This window comes from Podarcis bocagei (genome assembly GCF_964188305.1).
Source record: "Podarcis bocagei genome assembly, chromosome: 6".
Classification (NCBI taxonomy): domain Eukaryota; kingdom Metazoa; phylum Chordata; class Lepidosauria; order Squamata; family Lacertidae; genus Podarcis; species Podarcis bocagei.
The window spans coordinates 14310448-14334808 of record NC_138130.1 but is presented as its reverse complement, the minus strand read 5'-3'; the positions used below and the strand labels follow the sequence as shown (position 1 = coordinate 14334808).

The window sequence follows — 24361 nt, the reverse complement described above, 5'->3', positions numbered from 1 at the left end:
CTTCCCCTCGCAAGCGTTTCCCACGCTTCCAAGCTCGAGCATCGCTGGCAGTTGGGAGCACGAGCATCTTTATTATGAAATAAAACCCACGAAATCTAAGGCGGAAACAAAACTGGAGGGGTTTGCGATTTCCAGATTCCAACTCTTGATCGGAATGTGCCTAGGCTTTATTTTATTTTTCGCATCTGCGTTCATTCATGGAACCGGCACGTTTCTTGGGGAATGTTGCACTGGAGCAAAAAAAAAAAGAAAAAAAAGATGATGCTGCTATTTGAGCGCAGTCAATAGCCTTCTTCTGCCACTGAATCGCCTCTCCCGCCTTAGCGTGGGAAGGGCGGGCGCAGCGGCGATAATAGTAGCAAGTAGTAACAGGAGGGAGGGGAGGGGCGTGGCCTCGCCGGGCGTGGGCGGGGCGGCCTCTCCCGATTGGCCGCCGCGGCGCTCGGAAGCACTTTGTTTTCTATGCTAATGAGGGCGGAGCGGAGGCTTGTGGATATTTACGTTGAGGCGGGAGCCGCCGCCCTTCATTTTTCCACCCCCCCCTACGCTTTTATCCACATGGTTCTCTCCTCTCTCTCTCTTCCCCCCCCTCCTCAGCTCGCCTGATGCCGCCGCCCTCCTCCTCCTTCCCGCCACTTCTGTGAGGGGAGAGGGGGGTGGGGCGGGGAAAACGGGAGCGGCGGTTGGTTGGTCGGTTGGCCGTGAGGTGTTCCTCCCCCTCCCCACTCCACCCACCACCACCTTTTACGCGAGAGCCCCCTCACGCGCCACAGCCCGCGCGGCGGCTACTGCGGCGGCCGCTTCTTCGGCTTCGTGAGGGAAAGAGAGAGAGAGAAAGCGCGCTCTCTCGGCCTCCTTGGCCGTGACTGGAAAGAGGTGGGTTCGGCCCGGAGAAGCAGCCGTGAGGGAACGAACGAGGGGGGGCGGGGGCGGCGACGGAGATGGAAGAAGCAGCAGCGCATGGCGAGGCGGCGCGCGCGCGCCCCACTCTCTCTCTGCGTGCGTAACGGCGGCGCCTCCCGCGCGACGGCTCCTCGCTCGCGCGCACGGGGGCGGGCGGGGCCGGAATGAGGGAGATTTGAAAAGGCCGCGCGGCGGCCGCTCACAACTGCCGCCGCCGCCTCCTCTCTTCCTCGCCGCTCGCTTAGGGCGTCCGGCGGTGGAGGAAGGACCTCGAGCGGGGAAGGTGCGTATGGAGGTAGTGGCTGGGGAAGAGGAGGAGAAGCAGGAGGCGGGCCGACCGGCTCGGGCCGAGCAACTCCTCGGAACAAAAGCGGGCACATGGGGGAGAGAGGAGGGGGAGCGGCCGAGCTCACCACGCGGCCGTTAGCCGCCTCAAGCGCGGTTCAAAAGTTTGTGGGTGGGGTGGGGGGGGCGCTTCCCCGCGTGGGCTTTTGTTCTGTGGGAGGGGCGGGGGCGGCGCCGTTGCCTCCGCGGGGCCCTGGCCGGGGCTGCGTGCGAGGCGGCTTAATCCCCCTCCTCGCCCGCTTTCCCTCACGCGCTATTTCTTTTCTCCCTTCGGTTCCCGCCGAAAAAGGGGGGGGGGCGGAGGAGCGCGTGTTTGAGGTGAGGGTCGCTGCGGGGGATGTAGGGAGCGGACGGCTTCCCTCCCCCGCTGCGAAGTCGCCCTGCGGTGGTGGCGGTTGTTGCGGGGCCGCGGCGGCGGCGCCATGTTGCCGAGGGGGGCGGGGCCGGGACATGGCGGCGGCTGCGCGTGCTGAGGCCGATTGTTCCCAGTTAGGCCGCGGCCATGTGGGAGCCGCCGCCGCCGCCGCCACCACCCGCGAGGGGAAAGAGGGAGAGACCAAGAGGCGGGGAGGGGGGAAAGAGAAGCGCGGTAAGGGGGCCGTGCTGGTTTCCCCTTCGGGAACCGGGGGCGGAGGAGAGCAGCGCGAGGGCGGCCCAGGCCTGGGGCATAAAGGAAGTAAAAGGACGGCGGGCCTGGCCGGCTCGCGGGGGGGAGGAGGAGGAGGGGGCGCGCGAGAAAAGGGAAAATACGCCGCTCCAGTAGCCGAGCCCTGACCCGCCGCCACAGCGCCCCCTGGCGCCCCTGCTGGGCCCAGGCACCTCGCGGGCTCAGCACGTGCAAGCTCCGGAGAAGCCGCGGGCCCGGCTCGGGGGCGCCATTGTGCTCCCCATCTGCTTCCCGCCACCTTTACCCTCGCGGACCCCGCGCCGCTGCTGCCTCCGCCGCGCTCCTTCGGCGGCTCCCGCGCCTTTTTACCAACAGGTAGTTCTCGGAGAAAGGACCCGGGCTCTCTCGTGTGCGCATTGTGGCTCGGTGGGGCGGGGGAGGGGAAACACGCGACGGGGAAAGTGAGCCTTGGTTTTGTTTTCTTTGGGTGCTCAAGGCTGCTTTGTTTGCGCTCTCTTCGCGGTAGCGGGCCCGTGGAGGAGTTTGGGGCGTAGATTTTCCTTTTATTTTATTTCCCACCCCCCAAGAGGAAAGTTTCCCTTTGTCTAAGGGGGTAACTTTCGACTCGCTGCATCTTCCTTGGTTACTTGGAGAAATGGAACATGCACATGTCCAAGAAAGAGGGAATTGGTTTCATTGTGCTATCGAAAGACAGAGATGTGCTGGTCCTCAGAGATACACTTTATAAAAAGCCCAGAGTAGAAAACTATAGCTTACAGACTTCCAGCTGCTTTAAGAAAGCTTCAGCTTAATTCAAATGGTAAGGTGTAAATAATTTTATATCAATTGGAGCAGGAAGTCGATAGTGACTTTTTTAGCTATGAGATTTTGAAGTCTTTAAGCACTATGTTTCACAACAATTGCTATTTAATAATGCCTTGATACACATTGGTAAGAACATGCTTATGCATGGTTATTTAATCTCCTGTTTTCCAAAACTAATCAACAGCATCCCACTATAATAAAATTGCCTTTCACTTTACTTACATATAATGCTGGCCATAGTTCTAATCTTGGCAACTGAGTTACTGTTCCTCATGATAATTTAGTAGTTTAGAGAGTGATAGATGAAAAACCAACAGAAGTAGGCCTCATCTGGTGCAGATTTGTTACCATTGAAAAACCTGTTAATACTGGATATTAATAGACCTTTTTTTCTTTTTTTGCCAGGTGAAGCTTTGGAAATGAGAACATCCTCTTCATGCCAGAGTAATGTCAAAGTGCTTACAGTGCAGGTAGTGATATATAGAACCTACTGCAGTGAAGGCACTTGTAGCATTATGGTGGCAACTGCAGCAAAGGTTTTGGAAAGTTACTCTGTAATGGCCGCCACATGGTGACTGCTTTTTGTTCTAAGGTGCATCTAGTGCAGATAGTGAAGTAGATTAGCATCTACTGCCCTAAGTGCTCCTTCTGGCATAAGAAGTTGTATTTTCACCTAGTCATTCACACTGAATAAAAAAATCTAGTAATGTTTTGCAGTCCTCTGTTAGTTTTGCATAGTTGCACTACAAGAAGAATGTAGTTGTGCAAATCTATGCAAAACTGATTGTGGCCTGTTATTGTCTACATATCAACATTTTAATGATTTCACTTTTAAGTTAACATAGGTCTCCAGAAGAGCAGTCAAAACAGCTTATGTAGCGCTAAAGTGCTTATAGTGCAGGTAGTGATTCATAATCTACTGCATTAGGAGCACTTGAAGTTCTACTAGCTGTAGAACCTCAGTTTCACCCAGATTTTTCCTGTGTTCTGCTTTTCTGTGTGTCTGTTGAACACTGTACTCTGGTTAGTTTTGCAGGTTTGCATCCAGCTGTATGATACTCTGCTGTGCAAATCCATGCAAAACTGACTGTGGCAGTGAAAAATCAATGAATAAGCGATAGGTTGTACCCCTTTCTACACAGGTTGGGATAAGTTGCAATGCTGTGTGTGTCAGTGGTATTGCACTTGTCCCGGCCTGTTGAGGTTGGTGGGGCTAGAGCCTGGAACAACTTTCCTTCTCAGCTGATGGTCCTGGAGCAACACAGAACAGTTAGCAATGGAATAATTTCCCATTGCTTGCTGTGTTTGAGTGGGGTAACATGGTTGTACTGTTCCGTGTTTGTGGTATACCAGTTACTGTTTTCAAAATTCTCCTTGTAAAATCATTAAAGTTTTGTCACACAAAGCAACTTGCATAACCTGTAAATGATAGTGTTAAATAAATCACCAACTTTGTACTTGAAAATCAAAACAGGTGTTTTTTTTATTTGTTACTGAAATTTAATTGATGTATTATCTACCATAGATATTGTGCCACAGCAGCTGAAACAATCGGACGTTTTCCAGTCCAGTTTTTCAAAGCACCTACCAAAACACATTACATGGGAGCAGTGGCACATGCTTGGCAGCCTTCCTATGTCAAGAGTGAGGAGAGAATGTCAGGATGGGGGTATGAAATATCCTCTCGTTCTTTGATATGGCTGTTAGAAGCCACTGCCTCAACACATGGGTTCATAAGATTTAGTCAATAATTACATGCTGTGTGATATTTGCATGGATATAATTAAATTCCATAATATATGCAGAAAAAGTGCTGTTACAAGTTTGATGAAAAAATAGTAACTTGCAAATACTGGTCATCCTTTATATCTTTTGTTGTATCTGATACTGTATTGTCCTAAACTGTCAGAGGCGTTTACAGTGGTACCTCGGGTTAAGAAGTTTGCTTCAGGATGAGAACAGAAATTGTGCTCTCGCGTCAGCGGGAGGCCCCATTAGCTAAAGTGGTGCTTCAGGTTGAGAACGGACCTCCAGAACGAATTAAGTACTTAACCCGAGGTACCACTGTACTTTTGTGGAACTTTGTAAATTTAACTCAAAACCATAGTTACCATCAGCCAAAATTTAAATTGTTGCAGTCACAATTTAGACTATGGAGAGTACCTCAAATAATAAAATTTACCATGTATGTAAGCTTGATTTTATAACTACACTAAAAGATGGAGCCATGTCGAAAGTAGTTTTAAATGCTACAATGAATTTTTTAATTACTCTTAATTAAGACTTTCCTTAATTACTAAAAGTACATTTTCCTTTGCAATAAAAAACACTGAAATAAAGTATGCTTAGATACGTATTAGGCTACTGTGAGTGCAAACTAACGCACAAGAAACTGGCATAAAGCGAGCTTGTGTAAAGCTACTTAAACTTGCACCAGATCAAAACCCTGCTCGGCAGTGGGGTTGCTTGCTGCAGCTCCACCTAAACCTTGTAGAAGGAAAACTAGATTTTAGCATAGTGTTTAATGCTGAGTTGCAGTGTCACGTTAACAGAGTTGAACAGACCTAGGATCCAGCCTGCCTCCCCTGGAATGTCCCCTTTTAGGGGCTTAAACTAGCCTCTGCTGTGCCAGATCAAGCAAGTTACACCCATGTATCTTCCACTAATCCAGGGTTGGAGACTTGATGCTAGTTGAGTGAGAAGCATTCCAGCTCTTGAAATCCACTTCATCCTAAAATCATCCCACCAAATCTTGAATCAGGATTGCCCCCCTGATCTTGTAATACAACACATGATTCTAACGTAATTATTTAGGATTGGATTGCCTCTCACAATTTTCTAGCCATGCGGAATGTGTGTATGTATTGACTGCAAGTTCTTTGATACGTTTGGGAGCATTACTAAAACAGTCCAACTATAATTTGACCTTGCTTCTAATACTCAAATTTATATTACACACCCTTACTTGCAACTTGACTTAAGGTCATTCGTGGTTCGGAGCTTTGCTTTTTCAAGAAAAAAATGCAGGGTGTGTGGCAAAGCTCAAAAGTGTTAAATGGGATGTTGGATAAGTAGTGATGTGAATAAATCGCTCTGTATGAAATAAACCATAAATCATTTGAGTATACTAGGTGTAGGATTATTAAATGGCAGCATACTTTGAAAGTGTAGCTCACTAATTATTTAAGGTAGTTGGTAAACTTAAGGATGAAAAATTTACAGTGGTGCCTCGCAAGACAAAATTAATCCATTCCGCGAGTCTTCGTCTGGCGGTTTTTTCGTCTTGCGAAGCAACCCTATTAGCGGTTTAGCGGCTATTAAAGGCTTAGCGGCTTAGCTGCTAAAAGGCTATTGAAGGCTTAGCGGCTTAGAAAAAGGGGAAAGCGAAAAAAAAATCTCAAGACTCGCAAGACATTTTCGTCTTGCTAAGCAAGCCCATAGGGAAATTCGTCCTGCGAAGCGCATTGAAAAACAGAAAACCCTTTCGTCTAGCGGGTTTTCCGTCTTGCGAGGCATTCGTCTTGCGGGGTACCACTGTACTTGGATAGGTGCTTTTCTTTGCTGTTCAATCTGGGAACAAGTGAAGCAGATGCAATGTATTACTAGCTTGGTGGTAGTTAACCTGACACTGGATTAAGGGTATTCTCTAATACAGAATACATAAAGTAATTCCTTCTCGGTATGAAAATATGAAATACTATCACTTGCTGTACGTAACATACTTCAGCAAAGTATCTTTGTTGAATTTAATTGAAACAACTGCATTTGTTAGCGTTATAACATTCTAATAGTTATTATATGGTATTTAAATTGAGGGGAAATAAACTTTAATAGAAAATCTGTTGTGATTGCATGCTTAAGTTATAGAAGATTCAAAAGTAAACATTTTATGTTTTTACCTAATGGGTTTATGTATGAGCAATCCTAGATTTCTAGTTTAAGGCAGCACTGTATTCTGGTAACTCTGGTATTTACTTAAGGTTCTGGCAAAAACAGGAGTTGAAAGTGGCATTGCAACAGTATGACACTGCTCTGTCCCTTATTGTCCGCATGTCTGTTAGATTATCTTGGCAATGCTATGACAAGTGAAACACTATACAGTGATACCTTGGTTTATGAACTTAATCCATTTCAGAAGTCCATTCTTAAACCAAAGCGTTCTTAAACCGAGGCATGCATCCCATAGCGGGCTACTCAGTTTACAAATGGATCACACTCAACAGGAAGCAGAACACGTTCTGCTTCCAAGGCAAAGTTTGCAAACCATAATACCTACTTCTGGGTTTGCAGTGTTCTTAATCCAAGTTCATAAAATAAGCTGTTCTTAAACCTAGGTACCACTGTACTTTTAACTGCTAGCATATCCCCCTCAAAAAAATCAAAGGGAAGTTGTTAATTAATAAGATGTTGATTCTAAATCATAAGGAAAAAAACTTGAACAAGTGGGCATTCTAACTGGTTGCTACAAGTAACCAACCAAGCACTCTAGTTGCAGATAAATAGCCTTCATACTACTTTCAGTCAGGCAAAGGAACTATGCAAGTTCACTTTATTGAACGTTAAATGTCCAAATAAAAATTCAGAGTTGAGGGCTATATTTGCTAACAAAATAATGCTTATTCAATAGAAACTTAAAATATATATGTCTTCGAGTTGCATTTCCTCCATCCCTATTTGTGTTGTGTAAAAAAGAAGAAGCATAATGTCATGTATGATAGTAATGGGTACAGTTTAAGGGATTTGTAGGTAGGTATTTTTAAACTACAGTGGTACTTCGGGTTACAGACACTTCAGGTTACAGACTCTGCTAACCCAGAAATAGTACTTCTGATTAAGAACTTTGCTTCAGATGAGAACAGAAATTGTGCGGCGGCGGCAGCAGCTGGAGGCCCCATTAGCTAAAGTGGTACCTCAGGTTAAGAAGAGTTTCAGGTTAAGAACAGACCTCCAGAACGAATTAAGTTCTTAACCCAAAGTACCACTGTAAACAGTTGTGTTACATTAAGACAATTGGTTCACCTAACTGTACTTTTTACTCCACTGTAGCAGCGCTCTAGTCTCAAGCAGAGAAGTGTTCTCCAGCTCTAAGATGCTTCTTAAATGGGAGATAATGGGAATTAAATCTGGAACCTCATGCACATAAAGCTTTTTCTCAGGCTATGCTCAGATTCAGCATCTGCTATGCCACTTGTATTTTGACAATCTCACTGCCATGCCATTTTGCTGCTGGAAAACGTGCTACTAAAGAAAAGACAAATTTGCAAATCGTTCTGTTGCCATTAAATTATTGCTACAATTTATGCAGTACACTGAAGTCAAAGGTTTTTACTGAAGAAAAAACATTTACTAAAATAGTTAAATTTATACCCAGCTATAAGTTTTGACACCACATCAGTGTCTAGCATCCTAAGAAGATGTGTGCTGTGCTTTAGACCAAACGCTATTATAGTACACCAGTTAAGAGAGATACAGGTATAGGGTTGGGGAAAAGCCATTTTCTGATCGTCAGTGGGAACCTGCTGGATGGGGAAAGCAGGAATGCTCTGCACAATTTTGGGGAATTCTGCAACAGCCACCCCATTCAGCAAGCCCTTAGGAGAGGCTATTTGTGATGGGATGTGAGCTTTACTTGGGGCTCCAACCATTGGCTTGAAATCACGGCAATTGCTTTGGTTCCTTCTGTTCAAGCTACAGCATTGCTTCTGTTGTGGCAACTTGGGTTGAATGCTTGCAAATCTTATGTTAAATATGAAAGACTTATTTAAGAAAGACGTGCCAATGTAGCTGAATATTGTTCCGGCTTAATGTACATTGAATAGCTCAGGCTCATTGCGATCTTAGATTGTAGCAAGACTCCGAAAGCACACATCTCTTAGTAAGGAAGATATAGGTTAAAAGTAAATCAACTAATAAAACATGTTAGAAATAAACTACTTGCATAATTCATCAAAACAATGGTAGGTAATATTTAATTGGTTGTACCCACACTTTGCGATGCAAAAATGCTAGCGGCATACAGTGGAGAAAACAAGGCAATTGTTGCTGATTTGGCTCTCCAACCTTATTCCTGCATTGTTCTGGAAGGTGCTGGATCCTGCCCAGAGCAGATTTTGATACACTGAGGAAGTGGCAAAAAATGATCCCTCTTAGAGAAATTTTGAGTTAACTGACTTCACCTTCTAGCAGGTTATAATCCAGCCAATTATGCCATGGCCTAACAGGAGGCAGGTGCCTTCTGGTGACCAGTCAAGTGTGGTAAATGTTTGCTGCTACTACTAATCAAGTGAATAGAAAAAAGCCTAAAAAATTAAAATATATTTTAAAATTACATAATAAAATGCATGCCCACTTTGTATATTGCTTAAGATTTTTTTTTTAAGTAGGTAGCAAAAACTTTCATGTTAATAGGCAAGGAATTCCAGACTAGGTGCTGTCAAGCTCAGTTCCTTCCAAAAGCAATGCAGAAATGTGGCACTTGAAAAACACTTAGTTCTGCAGATTCAAGTGTTTGAGTGGATCATTTGGGTAAGGAAAGGCCCTATTAGTACCACCTACTGAAACATTGGAATCACATTTCAGTTGCAGTTTTTAATCATGTATCTTCCACACTGAACCCCAGAGAGTCTTGCTAGGTAAATGGTCTCAAGCTGTTGAATTTGGCCCAGTGACAAACTGGCAGCCAGTGCACACCTCTGAGCAGGGGTGTTAAGATGGTGACGGTCTTACTCTTGTCAGCAATCATGCTGCAGCATTCTACACTTACTAGTAGAGTGCATCTCAGTAATCCACTCTTGCAATTAATGCCTGGGCTACTATGATCCAAGTTATCCCAGTCCAGGAATGGCTACAACTGTTGTACCAGCCAAAGCTGGTGAAAGGCACTTGTAACCAGCAAGGCGACCTAGTCTTCCAGTCCCAAAACGAAACAGGAGTGTCCTACCACAGTCTATAAGCCTGCTCCTTTAGGGGAATTTTAATATCTGTGGCCGGCAATTTGCCAAAATACCAGACATGGAAACCTACAACACTTGTCTTCCAAGGACTTTAGTTCAGCTTGTTTTCCCTCATCCATCTTGCCGTTACTTTCAAGGGTTTCTCCAGATTCAGATGTGGGGGGAAAGAGCAGAGAATGCTGTTGACACCCTGCCCTAAATCTAATGAATGCTGTTAGCAGCAGCATGTAAAAAAACCCAATGGAGATAAAATTGTGCCTTGCAACACTCCATAGTATAACTGCCTGGAGCTGAAGGCCATTCTGCAAATACTATTCTCTGAAATGGGGCACATAGATTTTGCAGACCAGTCTGTTAACACTCAGAGGGAATCTGCACTCCTAAGACTTGCTATACTGTACAAGCATACAAGAAGTTTACAACAAAGCATTCCAAATTCAATTCTTCCTCTTAAGTAAGAATTCTGTGCCAATATCCCATTGAATATGTGGAGCTAGTGACTTTTTTTTGGATAGTGCCACATTTCTAAATTGTCTAATTACATAAAGCCTACTTGTGAGAATACACATAAAAACAAGGAAGATCGCTTTTAGTTTAGATTCCAACCTGTAGTTCTTAACCACAAAATCAAACTTGCCTTGTTGGGGTGTGGAGAGAATTGAAAGTGCAGCTGAAAAATCATCTCGTGCAAGACCTGTAACAAAAAAAGACATGTTATCTTCCTTGCAAGGGAAGCTGGTTGGGAAATGTACCCTTCTCAAAGGAATTAACCAGATATGGCTGTTGCCCCCCCCTCCCAGGTTTTGCTAAATTGCTCCAAAGCCAGAAGGTCTTTAAGACCTTCAGATATTTATTTGAGAATAGGGAAGTACCATTAGCAAGCGTTCTAGTCCAAATCAGTACGTTCTACCTCAGTTCAGTGACTAAACAGAATAATCGCCAACCTTAGGCTTCTGATTTAAAGCAATTTTATTAAAGGCTTTAACTATGTAAATAGACTGCATTTAAAAAAGACATGCAATATTGTCTTGATAAAGATGCTGAAACTGATTACATTAACATACATAAGCAAACAACGGAGGTGGTCCCTGAGGGCAAATAGGGTGCTGCCCTACTATCACCAGTTTTCCCTCAGCCAGCTCCTACCTGACTGCCTCCTTATTTAAGTTTGGGCATGGCATTGTCATTCAGTTTCCTACTCCACAGTGTCAGTTTTGTCTTCTTAGAACTCGGGAGGAAGGAGGAGGGGGCAAAAACTACCATCACCTACTGTTGGGCTCCTTTTTTTTTAAATAGATATTTATTGAAGTTTCAGAAATTATATAAAGAAAACAAACAAAACACAGACAAAAAACAAGTATAATTTCAATCCCTTATTTTCTTATACCTTACTTCGCTGACCACCTCCTACCTCCACTTTCTGTATTCCAATTTCAAATTATTTATTCAGCAAGTCCTCTCCTTTAATTTCATTTAGTTTTTAACATTTCTTTTAACTTAAACATTACTGCTTTAAACCACTTACCGTATTTTTCGCTCTATAAGACGCACCAGACCACAAGACGCACCTAGTTTTTGGAGGAGGAAAACAAGGAAAAAAATATTCTGAATCTCAGAAGCCAGAACAGCAAGAGGGATCGCTGCACAGTGAAAGCAGCAATCCCTCTTGCTGTTCTGGCTTCTGTTATAGCTGTGCAGCCTGCATTCGCTCCATAAGACGCACACACATTTCCCCTTTTTAGGAGGGAAAAAGTGAGTCTTAAAGAGCAAAAAATACGGTAGTTTCTAAACTGGCGCTAACCGGAAGTCCACCTACTGTTGGGCTCCTTGCCTTCTGCCCTACCAGTCCCAGTGCGCACCAACTTCCATGGAAAGCAAAGCCTCCTTCATGCTAATGGTGTGTTGTGTCCTGGCATAGAATAAACTGAGTTTAAAGCACTTGTATAATAAGCAAAACAACTTGGAATACGCTAGTCATTAGCGCCTAGATTTTTTTTTAGGGCCCTTTAATCTCTACCTGTAGTCACACATGCACAGAAAGCAGCAAGGGCAAACTGATCTTAGAGAATTGGGTTGTGGCAGTAACATCACAAACTGAACACAGCCACAGATTGTAATACCATTATGTGAATAGCTGTACAGTGGTACCTCAGGTTACAGACGCTCCAGGTTACAGACTCCACTAACCCAAAAATAGTACCTTGGGTTAAGAACTTTGCTTCAGGATGAGAACACAAATTGCGCGGCGGAAGCAGCCAGAGGCCCCATTAGCTAAAGTGGTACCTCAGGTTAAGAACGGACCTCCAGAACGAATTAAGTTTTTAATCCAAGGTACCACTGTAACTGCAAGCTGAGTACAAGACATGCTATTGGATTACCTCTATTTCTGGATTCAGTCAGTGTGATTCAGAAAGCTGGTATATGCATGAAGTACAAAATTTAAAACACACCTTTTCATATATTTTTTCTTTTTTGCCAATAAATGCAGTAAACCGGAGAGGACAAAACCTGAAGAAAGTGGTGAAATCTGAATCCTCCCTAGCCATTGGGTGAGTGGCCTTGATGTCACAGAGTGCTTATAAATTGCTGCTCTAGTAAATGATGCACAGGAAGGCTGAAGTTTTGCTGTTGTACCCCCTCCTTTCCTGTGCGTGTCACATAGCAATTGGTACCATAGAAGAATACTTCGTTTGGGATTCAATGTGTGCATGAACTGTTGGCATCAAGGCATGTCTAAATCTCAAGCTAACTACATTTTCACTGTAGAAATGCAACATACAGACAGTAATGAGAATAATTTGTGTCTTCCCAGTATTCTCTTACGATCCACTTCAACTGTTACAGATAATTTAGTCTTACAGGGGAGTGGGGGACTGTTAGAGCTGTGAATATACTTAGGGCCTTACTTACTTGATAAATATTCCCCTACCTCTGCTCCTGCAGCAGGAGAAGGTGTCAGGATCCAAAGGGAAGAGTGGCTGAGCTGCAATTCTACAGTTCGATCTCTAAAAATGAGAATATACTGTGATCTCTTGTTTGTGCTGGTCCAGAAGTCACCTGCAATTGTTATGTTGGAAGCCTCAGCCAAATAAATTGCAATCTGAAAAATCACATGCCTCTAACAAGACAATTGTGCCTCACTGAGTGAATACACAGGCCTTCGTGACACATGTGACTGGGTCCTTTTGAATCCCCATTGATAATACATTTCCATTTCCTTGGCCATCTGGTGGTGGCTCTTAAAGGGTTAAAGGTAAAGGTACCCCTGCCCGTACGGGCCAGTCGTGTCCGACTCTAGGGTTGTGCGCCCATCTCACTTAAGAGGCCGGGGGCCAGCGCTGTCCGGAGACACTTCCGGGTCACGTGGCCAGCGTGACGAAGCTGCTCTGGTGAGCCGGCACCAGCACAGCACACGGAAACGCTGTTTACCTTCCCGCTAGAAAGCGGTACCTATTTATCTACTTGCACTTTAGGGGTGCTTTCGAACTGCTAGGTGGGCAGGAGCTGGGACCGAAAGACGGGAGCTCACCCCGCCGCGGGGATTCGAACTGCCGACCATGTGATCGGCAAGCCCTAGGCGCTGAGGTTTTACCCACAGCGCCACCCGCCTCCCCTTAAAGGGTTAGGGCTGTCTTAATGTAAACTCCAGGACTGGATAATAGTATAATGCCTATCAACTTGAAGTCTTCCTCCAGACCACCAAACGAATGAAAAAGCAGGGGACAGTGGGCACATTCGCTCATGTCACCTGACTCTACAAAACAACCCTAGATGTTTTGTAGATGCCGATCAGTGGAAAATTCAACATGGTAGTGAACAATTATTTTTCTCTTGTTTTCAGGTGGCAGTTCTAAGTCTAGAATAAGACATTTGAACTCACTCTAGCTACAAAAGCAGAGGCTGCTAAAGAAGTCAGAGACCATTTGGCTGTGAGTTCTGGAATACCTGTTCCCTGCTTTGCTGACTTTCTCCCACCCGTCCTGAAAGGGTGGGTCCCTGAGTGACTCCGGCTGCAAAAGCTGACACTGCTGAAAAACATGTTGGCTGGGGTTTTTACGGGGGTTTGCTGGGAATTTTTTTGTTGCTGTTATTGATATTTGTATCTTTATTTTTGTATCTTATAATGATTTATGTTCAACTAGATCAATTATAGCTGTGTACTTTTTGATGTGTTTTATTTATCGCTTATGATCTCCTCAGTGTTGTAAGCCACCTTGACCATGATTTGAACTATGGAAAGGCGGCTTTACAGATGAAGTGATGATGTGATTCAGTCTTACTATAGTGCTCACACAGAAGCCACCTCTGTGGTGAACTGGCATAAGGCTTTATTTTACCTGCATCAAAGACCCATTTTGCTCCCCCCCATGCACATTTGCAGACACACACAGGCTGGGAGCCTTAATGGCACCCCTCTAGATGCTTCACCTGGGTCAAAAAGCTTGGCTATGCCCCCCCCCCCCGTTAGCTTTGGTTCTGCATAAGGATAGTGAGTAATAGAAAAGGGCTCTCTTCCACTCCTTGATCTATTCTTCCAGCTACCGATGTAAGCAACAAACAAGCATGGGTCAAGAGGATTTCTTTGGAAAGGCCCAGACGTGTCAGAGGCAACAGAGAGCCAGGGCAATATAGGACATCCTCTCTGGTCACAGACCAATCCTCTCCATCTGCATTTGGGCCTGACCTGAAAGATCAAGGAAAAGTGTGGGCACATAGTGGGTAAGTTCTAAGAAAGCAGTTTGTGACATGGTTACTGATCGCAAGGCACCTCTGTTAAGGCATCAGCCTTAACGTCTAAATGTTTGCTGTATCTACTACTATTGAGTGGGAAAGCAGACTAGCTGTTGCAGAATATGAACAGTTGGTGGCTCCAGAGTTTCACAGATGTTGCTTTTCTCTGCTAAACATGATTATTATTCAGTCAGCGATACAGATTTAATATAACACTTCCACTTTGGCATTATATCTGAATTTGTCAGTCTAAGTAGTGCGGAAATGAAACTTGCACAGGATTGAAAATTAATGAATTTGCTGCAAGTACAGATTTACTTAAATTGATTTGAAGGCTGCAAAAGCTGAAGGTCTAAAGATTAATTATGATGTGAAATATGACTTGGTGAAAACTACTTATTTTCATGGCAATTTTGCAAAATCTATATTTAAATCCGAATGTTAAATTGAAATATATTCCCAACATTTGTTTTAAGACACGAGCACTGCTGCATATTTTGGCATAAGTCTTGTGCATAGGTCATGTGTATTCATAATAATCCAGTGGAAGACATACTTGGATGTAAGACTCGTGGGATAAAAAAAAAGATTGGGATGAAAGGTAGGTATAGGCTTTTTCAGATTAGGAGTTAAAAAGCAAGTGACTTTTCTAGAAAAGCCACCTCATTGAACAGTTACTTGCTATCCTATTTCAGGGAGTGCCATTTTAGAAACACTGTGACTTACCTCCATTGCTCCCTGAGTAAGGTCATTCCAAAACACCCATACAAAACAATGCCTATCCACACTATGTATTTTGGTTCATATACAGCACTAGAAAGTCAAGACTTCACCATAGTGATACCAGGCTGTCCTCTGGTGGTTTAGGGTCAGGGTTGCAGTTTTCTCCTATCATCCCATTTGTGTTAAATTTCCCCAAACGTGTTATAGAATGGCTTAGTTCTTGAACACAGAGAAATTGTTTCTAGGCATATTTAGAGGAACATATATTGAAAAAGCAGGGTAACATATTGATACTGTAATTGTTAGAATAGTCAACCTTTTTAAAGGGATTTCACCTTCCTAAAAGGCTGGCCTTATGATCTGGGCATATGTAGAGAGACACTGATAACATAAATAGCCAGTATGGGTGATATTCATTGTTAGTCATATTAGGTGTAGACCCACTGAAATAAATGGACTTCTATTCTCACTATGACAAATTGGCAACATTTGTTTTTATTATTTATTAAAAATAAAGACATGCTCAATGGCAAGAAACCTCTTTTGCCAGTTTTGGCATTGTAGTGCTATCAGTGGGGCGCTAAAAGTTGTTTTTAGGGGAGATTGCCGCAAAAAGTTGTTGAGCTTAACTAACTGACCAATTATATTGCAGATAACTCAGTTCTGCCCTCCCTAACCTAAAGCCCGCCCCCTAAAATAAATCTTAGCTATGCCCATGATTCAGCCTTAGTTGAAAACCAAAGTATATTTCTACAATCCAATTATAGTTAATGATGCATATCCAAGGACAAGCCAACAGCTATTTCTCCAGAATTATATCTTAAGGTGTTGTTTTTTTAAGTGTGGGATTGAGGCTATTTAATATTTTGTGCAGAACATCAGTTTTTACCATGAAAAGATAATTAGTTCTTTTCAAGCTCCTGTGAAAACCTTTCATTAAATTATGTATATAATTTATATAATTCATTTTATGCCATCTGTCTCAAGAGGACTCTCTTGTCTTGAAAGGCTGCTTAAAACTTTCAGATAAATAAATAAAGGCAGAGGCTATGTAGATATTCAAAAGGTGTGAGGCTACTTTTATTTGGAAATGGGTGTAAAACTTCCACTTAAAAGCATGGGGTTTGAGTCACTCTAAAGTTACTTTTCAATCTATTTGGAGGGAGGAGTTTTGCAGAGGGGGGTTAGAAAGTGAAGTGTTCAGACGCTAGGAGGCAGGTCTGGATGTGGTGTTCAGGTAAGAATATTTCTCCCGGTTCTTGCAGCTGATGATCCCTTTGGAAAGGGTGCTGGAGGTAATAAGGAGCATTAAGCATAGCTTGCAGAAAACAAAACTCCCAGAGCAGCTGCAGCTAACCTGCTTGTCTTAGAATCAACTCTGCCTTGGCAGCAACGAAAATAGAGGTGCGGAGATTCAAATGGTGAGCTAATCTTTCTCCTTGCAGACAGAAGAAGAGAGAGAGAAATCTGGAACAAGCAGTCAAGACAGTTTGAAAAACGGGCGCCTGTTGGGAATAGCAATGAAAACACTGAAAGACAGGAAACGCCCTGCAAAGCTGAGGAAAAGTTCAGAAAGTTTTTCAACAGCAATACACCGGCCATGCAGAGAGACTGCAATGGATACTTTGGTAAGCAGACAGGAGAAAGCTTTTTTATGGAACTCCCCTGCAGAGTCACTGCTTTCAGCCCAAGAAAGCAAAGTCATTTCTGAGTCTTTTCAGAGAAGCCTTCCTTGAGGCGCTGAAAAATGCAGCGCCAGCCTTCCTTTGATCTAGCTTCCTTAAGGACAAAAAGCAAAAGCACCCCTCTGCTCCATCTGCATCTCACTATCTGTCTTTGCCCTGCCTGGGGTGGAGAAAGCAAAAGAAACTCTTAAGAAAAGCAAACTTCACTTTGCATTGGAGCTGCAAGGTACCTACAGCGGTGCGTGCACTTTTTTTTGTTGGTATTTGCAGTGCAATCCTCCACAAGTCTGCTTAGCAGTAAAGCCTGACTGGTTCAGCAGGATTCACTCCCAGAGAAAAGTGTTTATGAGGGTTGCAGCATAAAGCGTCAGGAATTCTGCCGGCTGTCGTTGGAGAGATGGAGAAGGGTAGGTCGCCACGTCCTGTCCATTGTTCGTTTCCTTTAAGCTTTGCGCGCACTTGGCTTCCTTTCCTCCTGCACGAGCAGAGGCGCAGCTGTTTCCCCGGCAGCGCTCGCTGTGGCTTCCTTCTGCTGCCCTGTTTCATTGTTTCCTCTCCACCCTCTGTGTTGCTCAGTTCCAGCAAGGAGATGGAAGTATCCTCGGAGGCAACTGCAGCTCTCTCCCCAACTGCAGCTGCTGCCGGGTGATCTCTGGTTTACAGGGAGGAGGAGTTGGTGGGGAAAACGCTGCCATCTGGTGGAGATGCTGCAAAGGAAAGGGGCGTTGCGAAGCTGCCATTAAAACGTGAGATGCAGAGCCCTTCCCGGACCACCCTCTTTCCGCAGCTCCTATGCCTTGAAAGCCTCACAAGGGGCCAGGGTCATCTAGTCCAACCTTCAATGCAGGAATCTTTGGCCCAACCTGTGGCTCGAACCCACTACCTGAGATTAAGAGTCTCATGTTCTTAATCTGTGAACTGCCCTGTGATTTTTTGATGTAGGACAGTATATAAATTTAGTAAACAACAACAACAATACCAACCGAACTCCACCACAGAGGTGGTGCCGTCCAGGTGTTGTGTACTACAACTCCCATCAGCCTTAAGTAGCATGATAAATAATCAGGGAAGATGAGCATTTTAGTCCAAAGCATGGGGGGTGAGCACTTCTTTGGCTACCCCTGATCTACTGAGTTTCTGCTTGTCACACACTTCTTAATGGCACAGAACAGAGGCCTGGGATAAAGAAGGGGGACTCCCCCCCCATTGTAAATGAAGTGATTTATTTTAATATACACAGATCCATGCATGTTCAGCTAGTCAACAAGAAGTTTAGAGCAGAGCCATAGCTACAAAGTGGCGTGGGGGCTAGCCACTATTTTTGCTCTGGGTGAAGTCTTCAGATGGGTGCCAGCCTGTGTGTGTGCACACATAAATGCACATGGTGTGTATGTGCCAAACAAGTGTTATGTAGCACTTATAACAGTGCCAGTTCCATCGATCAAAGCAGTGGAGTGGGCAGATATGGGGTAAGATGATTTTGTAGGTAAACTGGTCTCAAATTATCATCTAGCCCTGTTCATTGGCCAGTGGATAAGCTCCCCAGGCAGCTTCAGATGCTGCTTTAGCATTAGCTGTCCAGAGTTGCTAGCTGACAATTCTTAGAAAAATGAGGAACCGAGAGAAACCAACACTTCAGAGATTCACCTACCCCTAAATGCCATATGTCCACGATGCCTTGCTAGATAATGTATTCTGGAGAAGCTCTTGAAATGGCTCCATCTCCACCAGCTGATCAGAGATATCAAGAAACATGCCCCCAACTGCAGCCTGGAGATCTTCCAGAAGGTATGCCTTCCTAAGGCTGTGTCTTGTTCTGACCAAGCTATGCCAAGCTCCCTTCTGCAGGGTTCAGTCTGGAGAGCAAAACTCTTGATGTTGCTTCAGCCTTTTTTAATTATTATTTTTCAGTCAGCCTTATTTAATGCTTATTTAATGGAAAATGAACAAGTAGTCTATTTCAAAAGTGCACAGAAGTTCTAGGAGCCAGTCCTCCTTTGTACAGTTGGACCAGGATACTATTTCCCCCCCTCCCCCCTTTTTTGGAGGGATGACCTGTTCTGAACTCTTCTCCTCCACATTGCAGGTCATGCAGTCCATTGAGAAAAATACCCATGCCAGATGCCCTCCATGGACTGAACCATCCTGGCCAAGAATCTGCTCTGTCTTTTTCCAGGTCACTAAAACTGAGTAAGTTCTTCTGCTTGCCCTTTTCCTAACTGGATGTGGGGTGAGGGCATGGAGTTTTAGTAGCCAGTGTGGTATAGCGGTTAGAGCATTGGCCTTGGGCCTGAGAGACCAGGATTAAAATCTCCACCAAGGTGGTTACTGGGTGACCTTGGGCCAGTTACTGTCTCTTACTTAGCCTAACCAACCTCACAGGATTGTTGTGGGAGAAGTTTGTATGCCTTGGAGGAACATTGCTGTAGTGCAGTGAAGAGGTAAAGGCAGCAATCCTGACCCATTTATCTAGGAGCAAGCCTCACTGAATTCAAAATGATTAACTTATGAAAAATTATTTCACCCATATTTTCAATCCAATCTTCTTGCAAAGGGTGCATGAGTTGGACAGATTGCTTTACATAGCAGTCATACCTGAACTGATAGAAAGGGCACTATAGACTGCTGTGTTTTTTGCAGGTGTATTTTGCAATATGCTCTGGACACAATAATCATTTGTGAATGGTGAATTGCTTTAGTTTGTTCTGCAAAGCTTCCCCAATGCTATGACACTATATTGCTCTCTGGAGGGATTATAGCACAACAGAAGTGGGTCAAACATAAACCAGAACATTTGTGGTGTAAAAAGTTGTGGGATTCCAGCAGAAGTTTGTGGGTTATCTACTGATTGGGAACAAAGCAGTTGGAAGTTGCTTAAAGGGTTTATGCTTAAAGCATAAAAAGGGTCACAGGTTCTCTCTCCCTGTGAAAGAGATTTATTTCCTCCTTTACTATAGCTCCACCAACACAGTCCACTGTTGCTCTAGGGTTGTTTTGTAGAGTCAGGTGACATGAGCGAATGTGCCCACTGTCACCTGCTTTTTCATTTGTTTGGTGGTCTGGAGGAAGACTTCAAGTTGATAGGCATTATACTATTATCCAGTCCTGGAGTTTACATTAAGACAGCCCTAACCCTTTAAGGGGAGGCGGGTGGCGCTGTGGGTAAAACCTCAGCGCCTAGGGCTTGCCGATCACATGGTCGGCAGTTCGAATCCCCGCGGCGGGGTGAGCTCCCGTCTTTCGGTCCCAGCTCCTGCCCACCTAGCAGTTCGAAAGCACCCCTAAAGTGCAAGTAGATAAATAGGTACCGCTGTTTTGCCTCTGAAATGGGGCGGAAAGAGGAAGCTGTAGAGGGTGGGGATGGGATCTCCTTTCCTGTGGTGATGTTCAGGGCTCTCCTGTTTCTTTTGAATGCAATGGGTGCTTATTGCTCACTTCCAAATCTGCTGTGGAGGTGATGCCACACACAAAAAATTGCCACCTGAAATGGCCCACTCCCTCCACTTCTTCCTAGCTATGCTGCTGGCCAGTCGCCATCTCTTAACCTAACCTCCCTCACAGTGCTGTTGCGATGATGTAATTGGGGAGGAGGAGAACTATGTCAACCACCTCGAGATCCTTGAAAGATAAAGGTGATATATACATGTAATAAAAATAAATAAATAAATAAATAAAATAAATTGAGAGCTTCCATATTTGGTGTTTGTGTGGGGGGTACCTCTTATACCCCTTGCTGTGTGTGTGTGACAACAGGATAGGGGCTACAGAGGCTTGTGCAGGAACTCGGAATAAGGTGCAGCTGCATTCAGATGCTCAAATTTCCCCTTTTGTAATTTTGGAGCATCTGTTGCAGTTGACATCATAGAACTGTATAGTTGGAAGGGACCTCAAGTGTCATCTAGTCCATCAGGACAGGTCACTTTGCCTATATGGCTTTATTACAGAGGTAGGAATTTTGCCGCCGCCTCCTATTCAGGATTTTTGTACTTGCATTGTTGTATATAGAACAGAAACTTTTTCATATTGTCTCTTAAAAAAAGGAACTGTCAGTCTTGTGGTTAACTTCCTCGTCTTCAGCTAAATTACTTAAGGGGAATATTCATAGGAAGCTGCCTTGGACAGAGTCAGACCATTGACCCATTTATCTCAGCACCATCTAAAATGACCGGCAGTAGCTCTTTTCCTTTTTTAAAAAAAAATACTCATAAATTTTCACAAATAAAATACAATTGATCCAACATTTCCCAGTACATATTCATTTAAAAAGTTGACTTCCCTGCCACCTTTCCATGGTTTTCTCATGATTATCTTTTACTGCTGCATATTATAACTTACCTATGCCTTCTTATCTCAATTTTATTCTCACAATAACTTTTACTTATGAACTTAGTCCAAACCTCTGAGTGTGCTTACATATTTACAATCATTTTTTAAATAGTCCAGAAACATTTTCCATTCCTCCTTGAAAACTATTTCATTTTGTTCTCCAATTTTACTAGTTAAACTTGTTAATTCTGCATGTTCCATCAATCTCAACTGCCACTCCTCCTTCGTGGGTACTGCCTCCTCACACCATATTGGGGTGTATAATACTCTCATTGAAGAAGTCACATACATAAACAGTTTTCCTTTGCATTTCCAGATGGGGGAGTGGACATCACCAGTGCTACCTGGAGTTGCTGCCCAAGGTTGAACGCCTGCATGCATAGCAGATTGTCGAATCCTGTGCTATGAACACCCCTAGACCTGGGAGTCTTCTACTATATTTCAAAGGACATGAGAATGGCTTCCCTTTAGAAAAGTGGCTGAATGAAGAACGAGCTGAAATGAAGACGGGAACCTCAAGAGAGAAGATTCAGCAAACCTGAAGATGGAACAGCAAGGTGCCTCCAAGTTCTGAAGAACCATCACAACTCAGGAGGGGCAAGGTTGGCCCAGGGTCAAAGTGGGTGGGTTGCCACGGTAGCAAAGATTTGGCCTCCTTTGTGACATCTCTTGCTTCTCTCTTAAAAGCCACCAAGTGCAGGGGCCCACTGTGGGTTAGGGAGGAGAGGTCAGAGGAGAGAGGAGTGGTTAGAGTTGGTGAAAGGAGGTTTGAGAAGATTCAGCAAACCTGCAGATGGAACAGCAGGTGCCCCCAAGTTCTGAGGAAACATCGCAGCTCTGGAGGGGCAAGGTAGGCCTAAGATCAAAGTGGGTGGGTTACTATGGTAGCAGAGACTTGCCCTCCTTTGTGACATCTCTTGCTTCCCCCTTAAAAGCCACCAACTGCAGGAGACCATTGTGGGTTAGTCAGGAGAGGTCAGAGGAGAGAGGCGTGGTTAGAGTTGGGGAATGGAGGTAAGAGAAGATTCAGCAAACCTGCAGATAGAACGGAAAGTGCCTCAAAGTTCTGAAGAAGCATCACAGCTCAGGAGGAGCAAGGTAGGCCCCCAGGGTCAAGGTGGGTGGGTTGCCGTGGTAGGAATGATTTGCCCTCCTTTGTGACATCTCTTGCTTCTCTCTTAAAAGCTACCAAGTGCAGGGGTCCATTGTGGGTTAGTGAGCAGAGGGATGGTTGGAGTTCATGAAAGGAGGTTCAGGAGATGCTTTTGATTATTATTTGCTTTTTTACTTTTTGATTACTTTGACTTTTATTTGATTTTTGATTTTATTTTTTAAATATTCTTTATTTTGTTTTAATATCTGTTGCCCTTTACTTTAATATTGTAATTTTTTATTCTTTAATATTTTTATTTTTACGTTTTTATTTTTGTGCATAATTGTGCATATTTTATATACTTTGTATATATTCATTTTGTATATATTTTACATATAGAGGGATAGTTAGGGTTAGGTGTAGGCTTAGGGCTGCGATTGAAGTTAGGCTTGGGTGGGCATTTTAGCTAGGTAGTATAGATAGGAGGGGGGACTTCTCTGGACACCATGTTCAGACTGTCAGTAGGATTTCTTCCCCTTCTCTTTGTCTCCTGGGGTGAGGGTCTCCTTCACAGCCTTGGCTCCCTTGAAATCATCTTGGCAAGTCATTTCCCTCCTGAAGAGCTCAGTTTCTCCACACTCCCTGCATTCCCATTTTCTGTCCTAGAGAACATTTCTCCTCTGTTCTCCTGGGGAAACTGGGCCAATTTGGAGAGTACCCCATGATCCTTGTCTTGGCCCTGGAAGCCCTTCTGCAGTTGAGGTGAATTGTGTCTTTTTAACGGATGGGGTTGTGGTGTTGGGGGAAGAACTCCGGGATAAGCTCAGTGTGGGGAATTGCAGACAGGAGGGATAATGGGACAAGGAAGATTCAGAGGCGGCAGAGTCTAACACTGTCCTCTCTAGCTTCGTTAAGCCAGAATTTGGCTCAGACTTCTGCAGCATGATCGTCCATGCAACTTTTCAGGCAGCCCTGGAAGAAAATGAGGATAAAGACTTGTGTTGTTAGCCTTCACTTCTCTTTACATGGCTCTTTTTTTATTCTTCTGTTGTTTAGGTAAGCTTTTAATGTTTGATGCATTACTTCATTTTAATATTGTGTTGGAAGCCGCCCAGAGTGGCTGGGGAAACCCAGCCAGATGGGCGGGATATAAATAATAAATTATTATTATTATTATTATTATTATTATTATTATTATTATTATTCACACACTTCCGAGAATTTTACCTATGACTTAAAATCTCTTCCTTCGTTGCACTCTGTGGATCTGCTGGTTTTAAAATGGATGTCGCTAACATGAACTGAAGAGACATTTCCAATTCTGCTCTGGGGCCTTCTGAATGAGGCCCCCAATGCTGCAAACCTCCTTCTGCTGAGCGTAAGTGTCCTGATGGCATCAGGGATTGTTAAGGACTTCAAGAAACCCCATGGTGGGGGGGGGGCACATTGGTGACAATCTTAAATGGTGGATGAGATCAGATTATCATTTTCTCTGATGCTGTATTGTTTGCTTGGATGGGAAAAAAGGGGTGGTGGTGGTGGTAAGGGAAAGTTGTGAAAAGTGCAATATAGTAATGGTGCCAAAGAAAGTGGTGTGTGCATGCGTGTGTGTGTGTGTGTGTGTGTGTGTGTGTAAAATAGAGGTATGAGATCTTGATTTTTTAACCGATTCAGAGAGAGAAAATGGATTATATTGGGGGCAATATACCTCTTGTCAATTATTGGTCCTAGCTCCTAGGTTTTGGAGGTGGCTCCCAGATCTTGACCAAAGCATGGGATTTAAAGTCTCTCCCTCTCTCTTTACTGCCAGCAATGAAATGCCACTATGGCTGATAGTCTAATATGAACATTATTATTAGGCTTCAGGCCAAACTTCAAGTTCATGCTGTCATTTTAAGATCAACGTTGAGGCTGTCTCATGTTGGCTCCACAATCCCAGGAAAGTGGAATCAGGAGGATGATGTTTTAACAGATGTGCTCTGTGAAGTTGTGGTGATTGTTACAAATTGTGCTTGATTAAAAGAAACCTTCCAGGCACCTGCACTTTTCCTTGAACATTCAAGCCCAAATCCCAATGAAGAAGTTAATCAGTGTTGATGACTTGAGGATGAACATATAAGCAAACTGTTTCGGCTACCTTGAGACAACCCAAGTTAAGGACTTTTGGGTT

The 24361-nt window shown here is 44.1% G+C and overlaps 1 protein-coding gene across 1 annotated transcript; it reads left to right on the top strand.

Annotated features, from left to right (window-relative positions):
- Nucleotides 1–1074: 1074 nt before the first annotated feature.
- LOC308589429 (uncharacterized protein) lies at nucleotides 1075–23376 on the top strand. The gene is made up of 12 exons (XM_081198697.1): nucleotides 1075–1186; nucleotides 3086–3124; nucleotides 4206–4349; nucleotides 10860–10904; nucleotides 11459–11530; nucleotides 12122–12182; nucleotides 13475–13562; nucleotides 14172–14352; nucleotides 16533–16715; nucleotides 17043–17179; nucleotides 18859–18962; nucleotides 21415–23376. The coding sequence occupies exons 2-7, from the start codon at nucleotides 3100–3102 to the stop codon at nucleotides 13485–13487; spliced, it is 360 nt and encodes a 119-aa protein (XP_081054823.1). The 5' UTR covers nucleotides 1075–1186; nucleotides 3086–3099; the 3' UTR covers nucleotides 13488–13562; nucleotides 14172–14352; nucleotides 16533–16715; nucleotides 17043–17179; nucleotides 18859–18962; nucleotides 21415–23376.
- The last annotated feature ends 985 nt before the right edge of the window (nucleotides 23377–24361 follow it).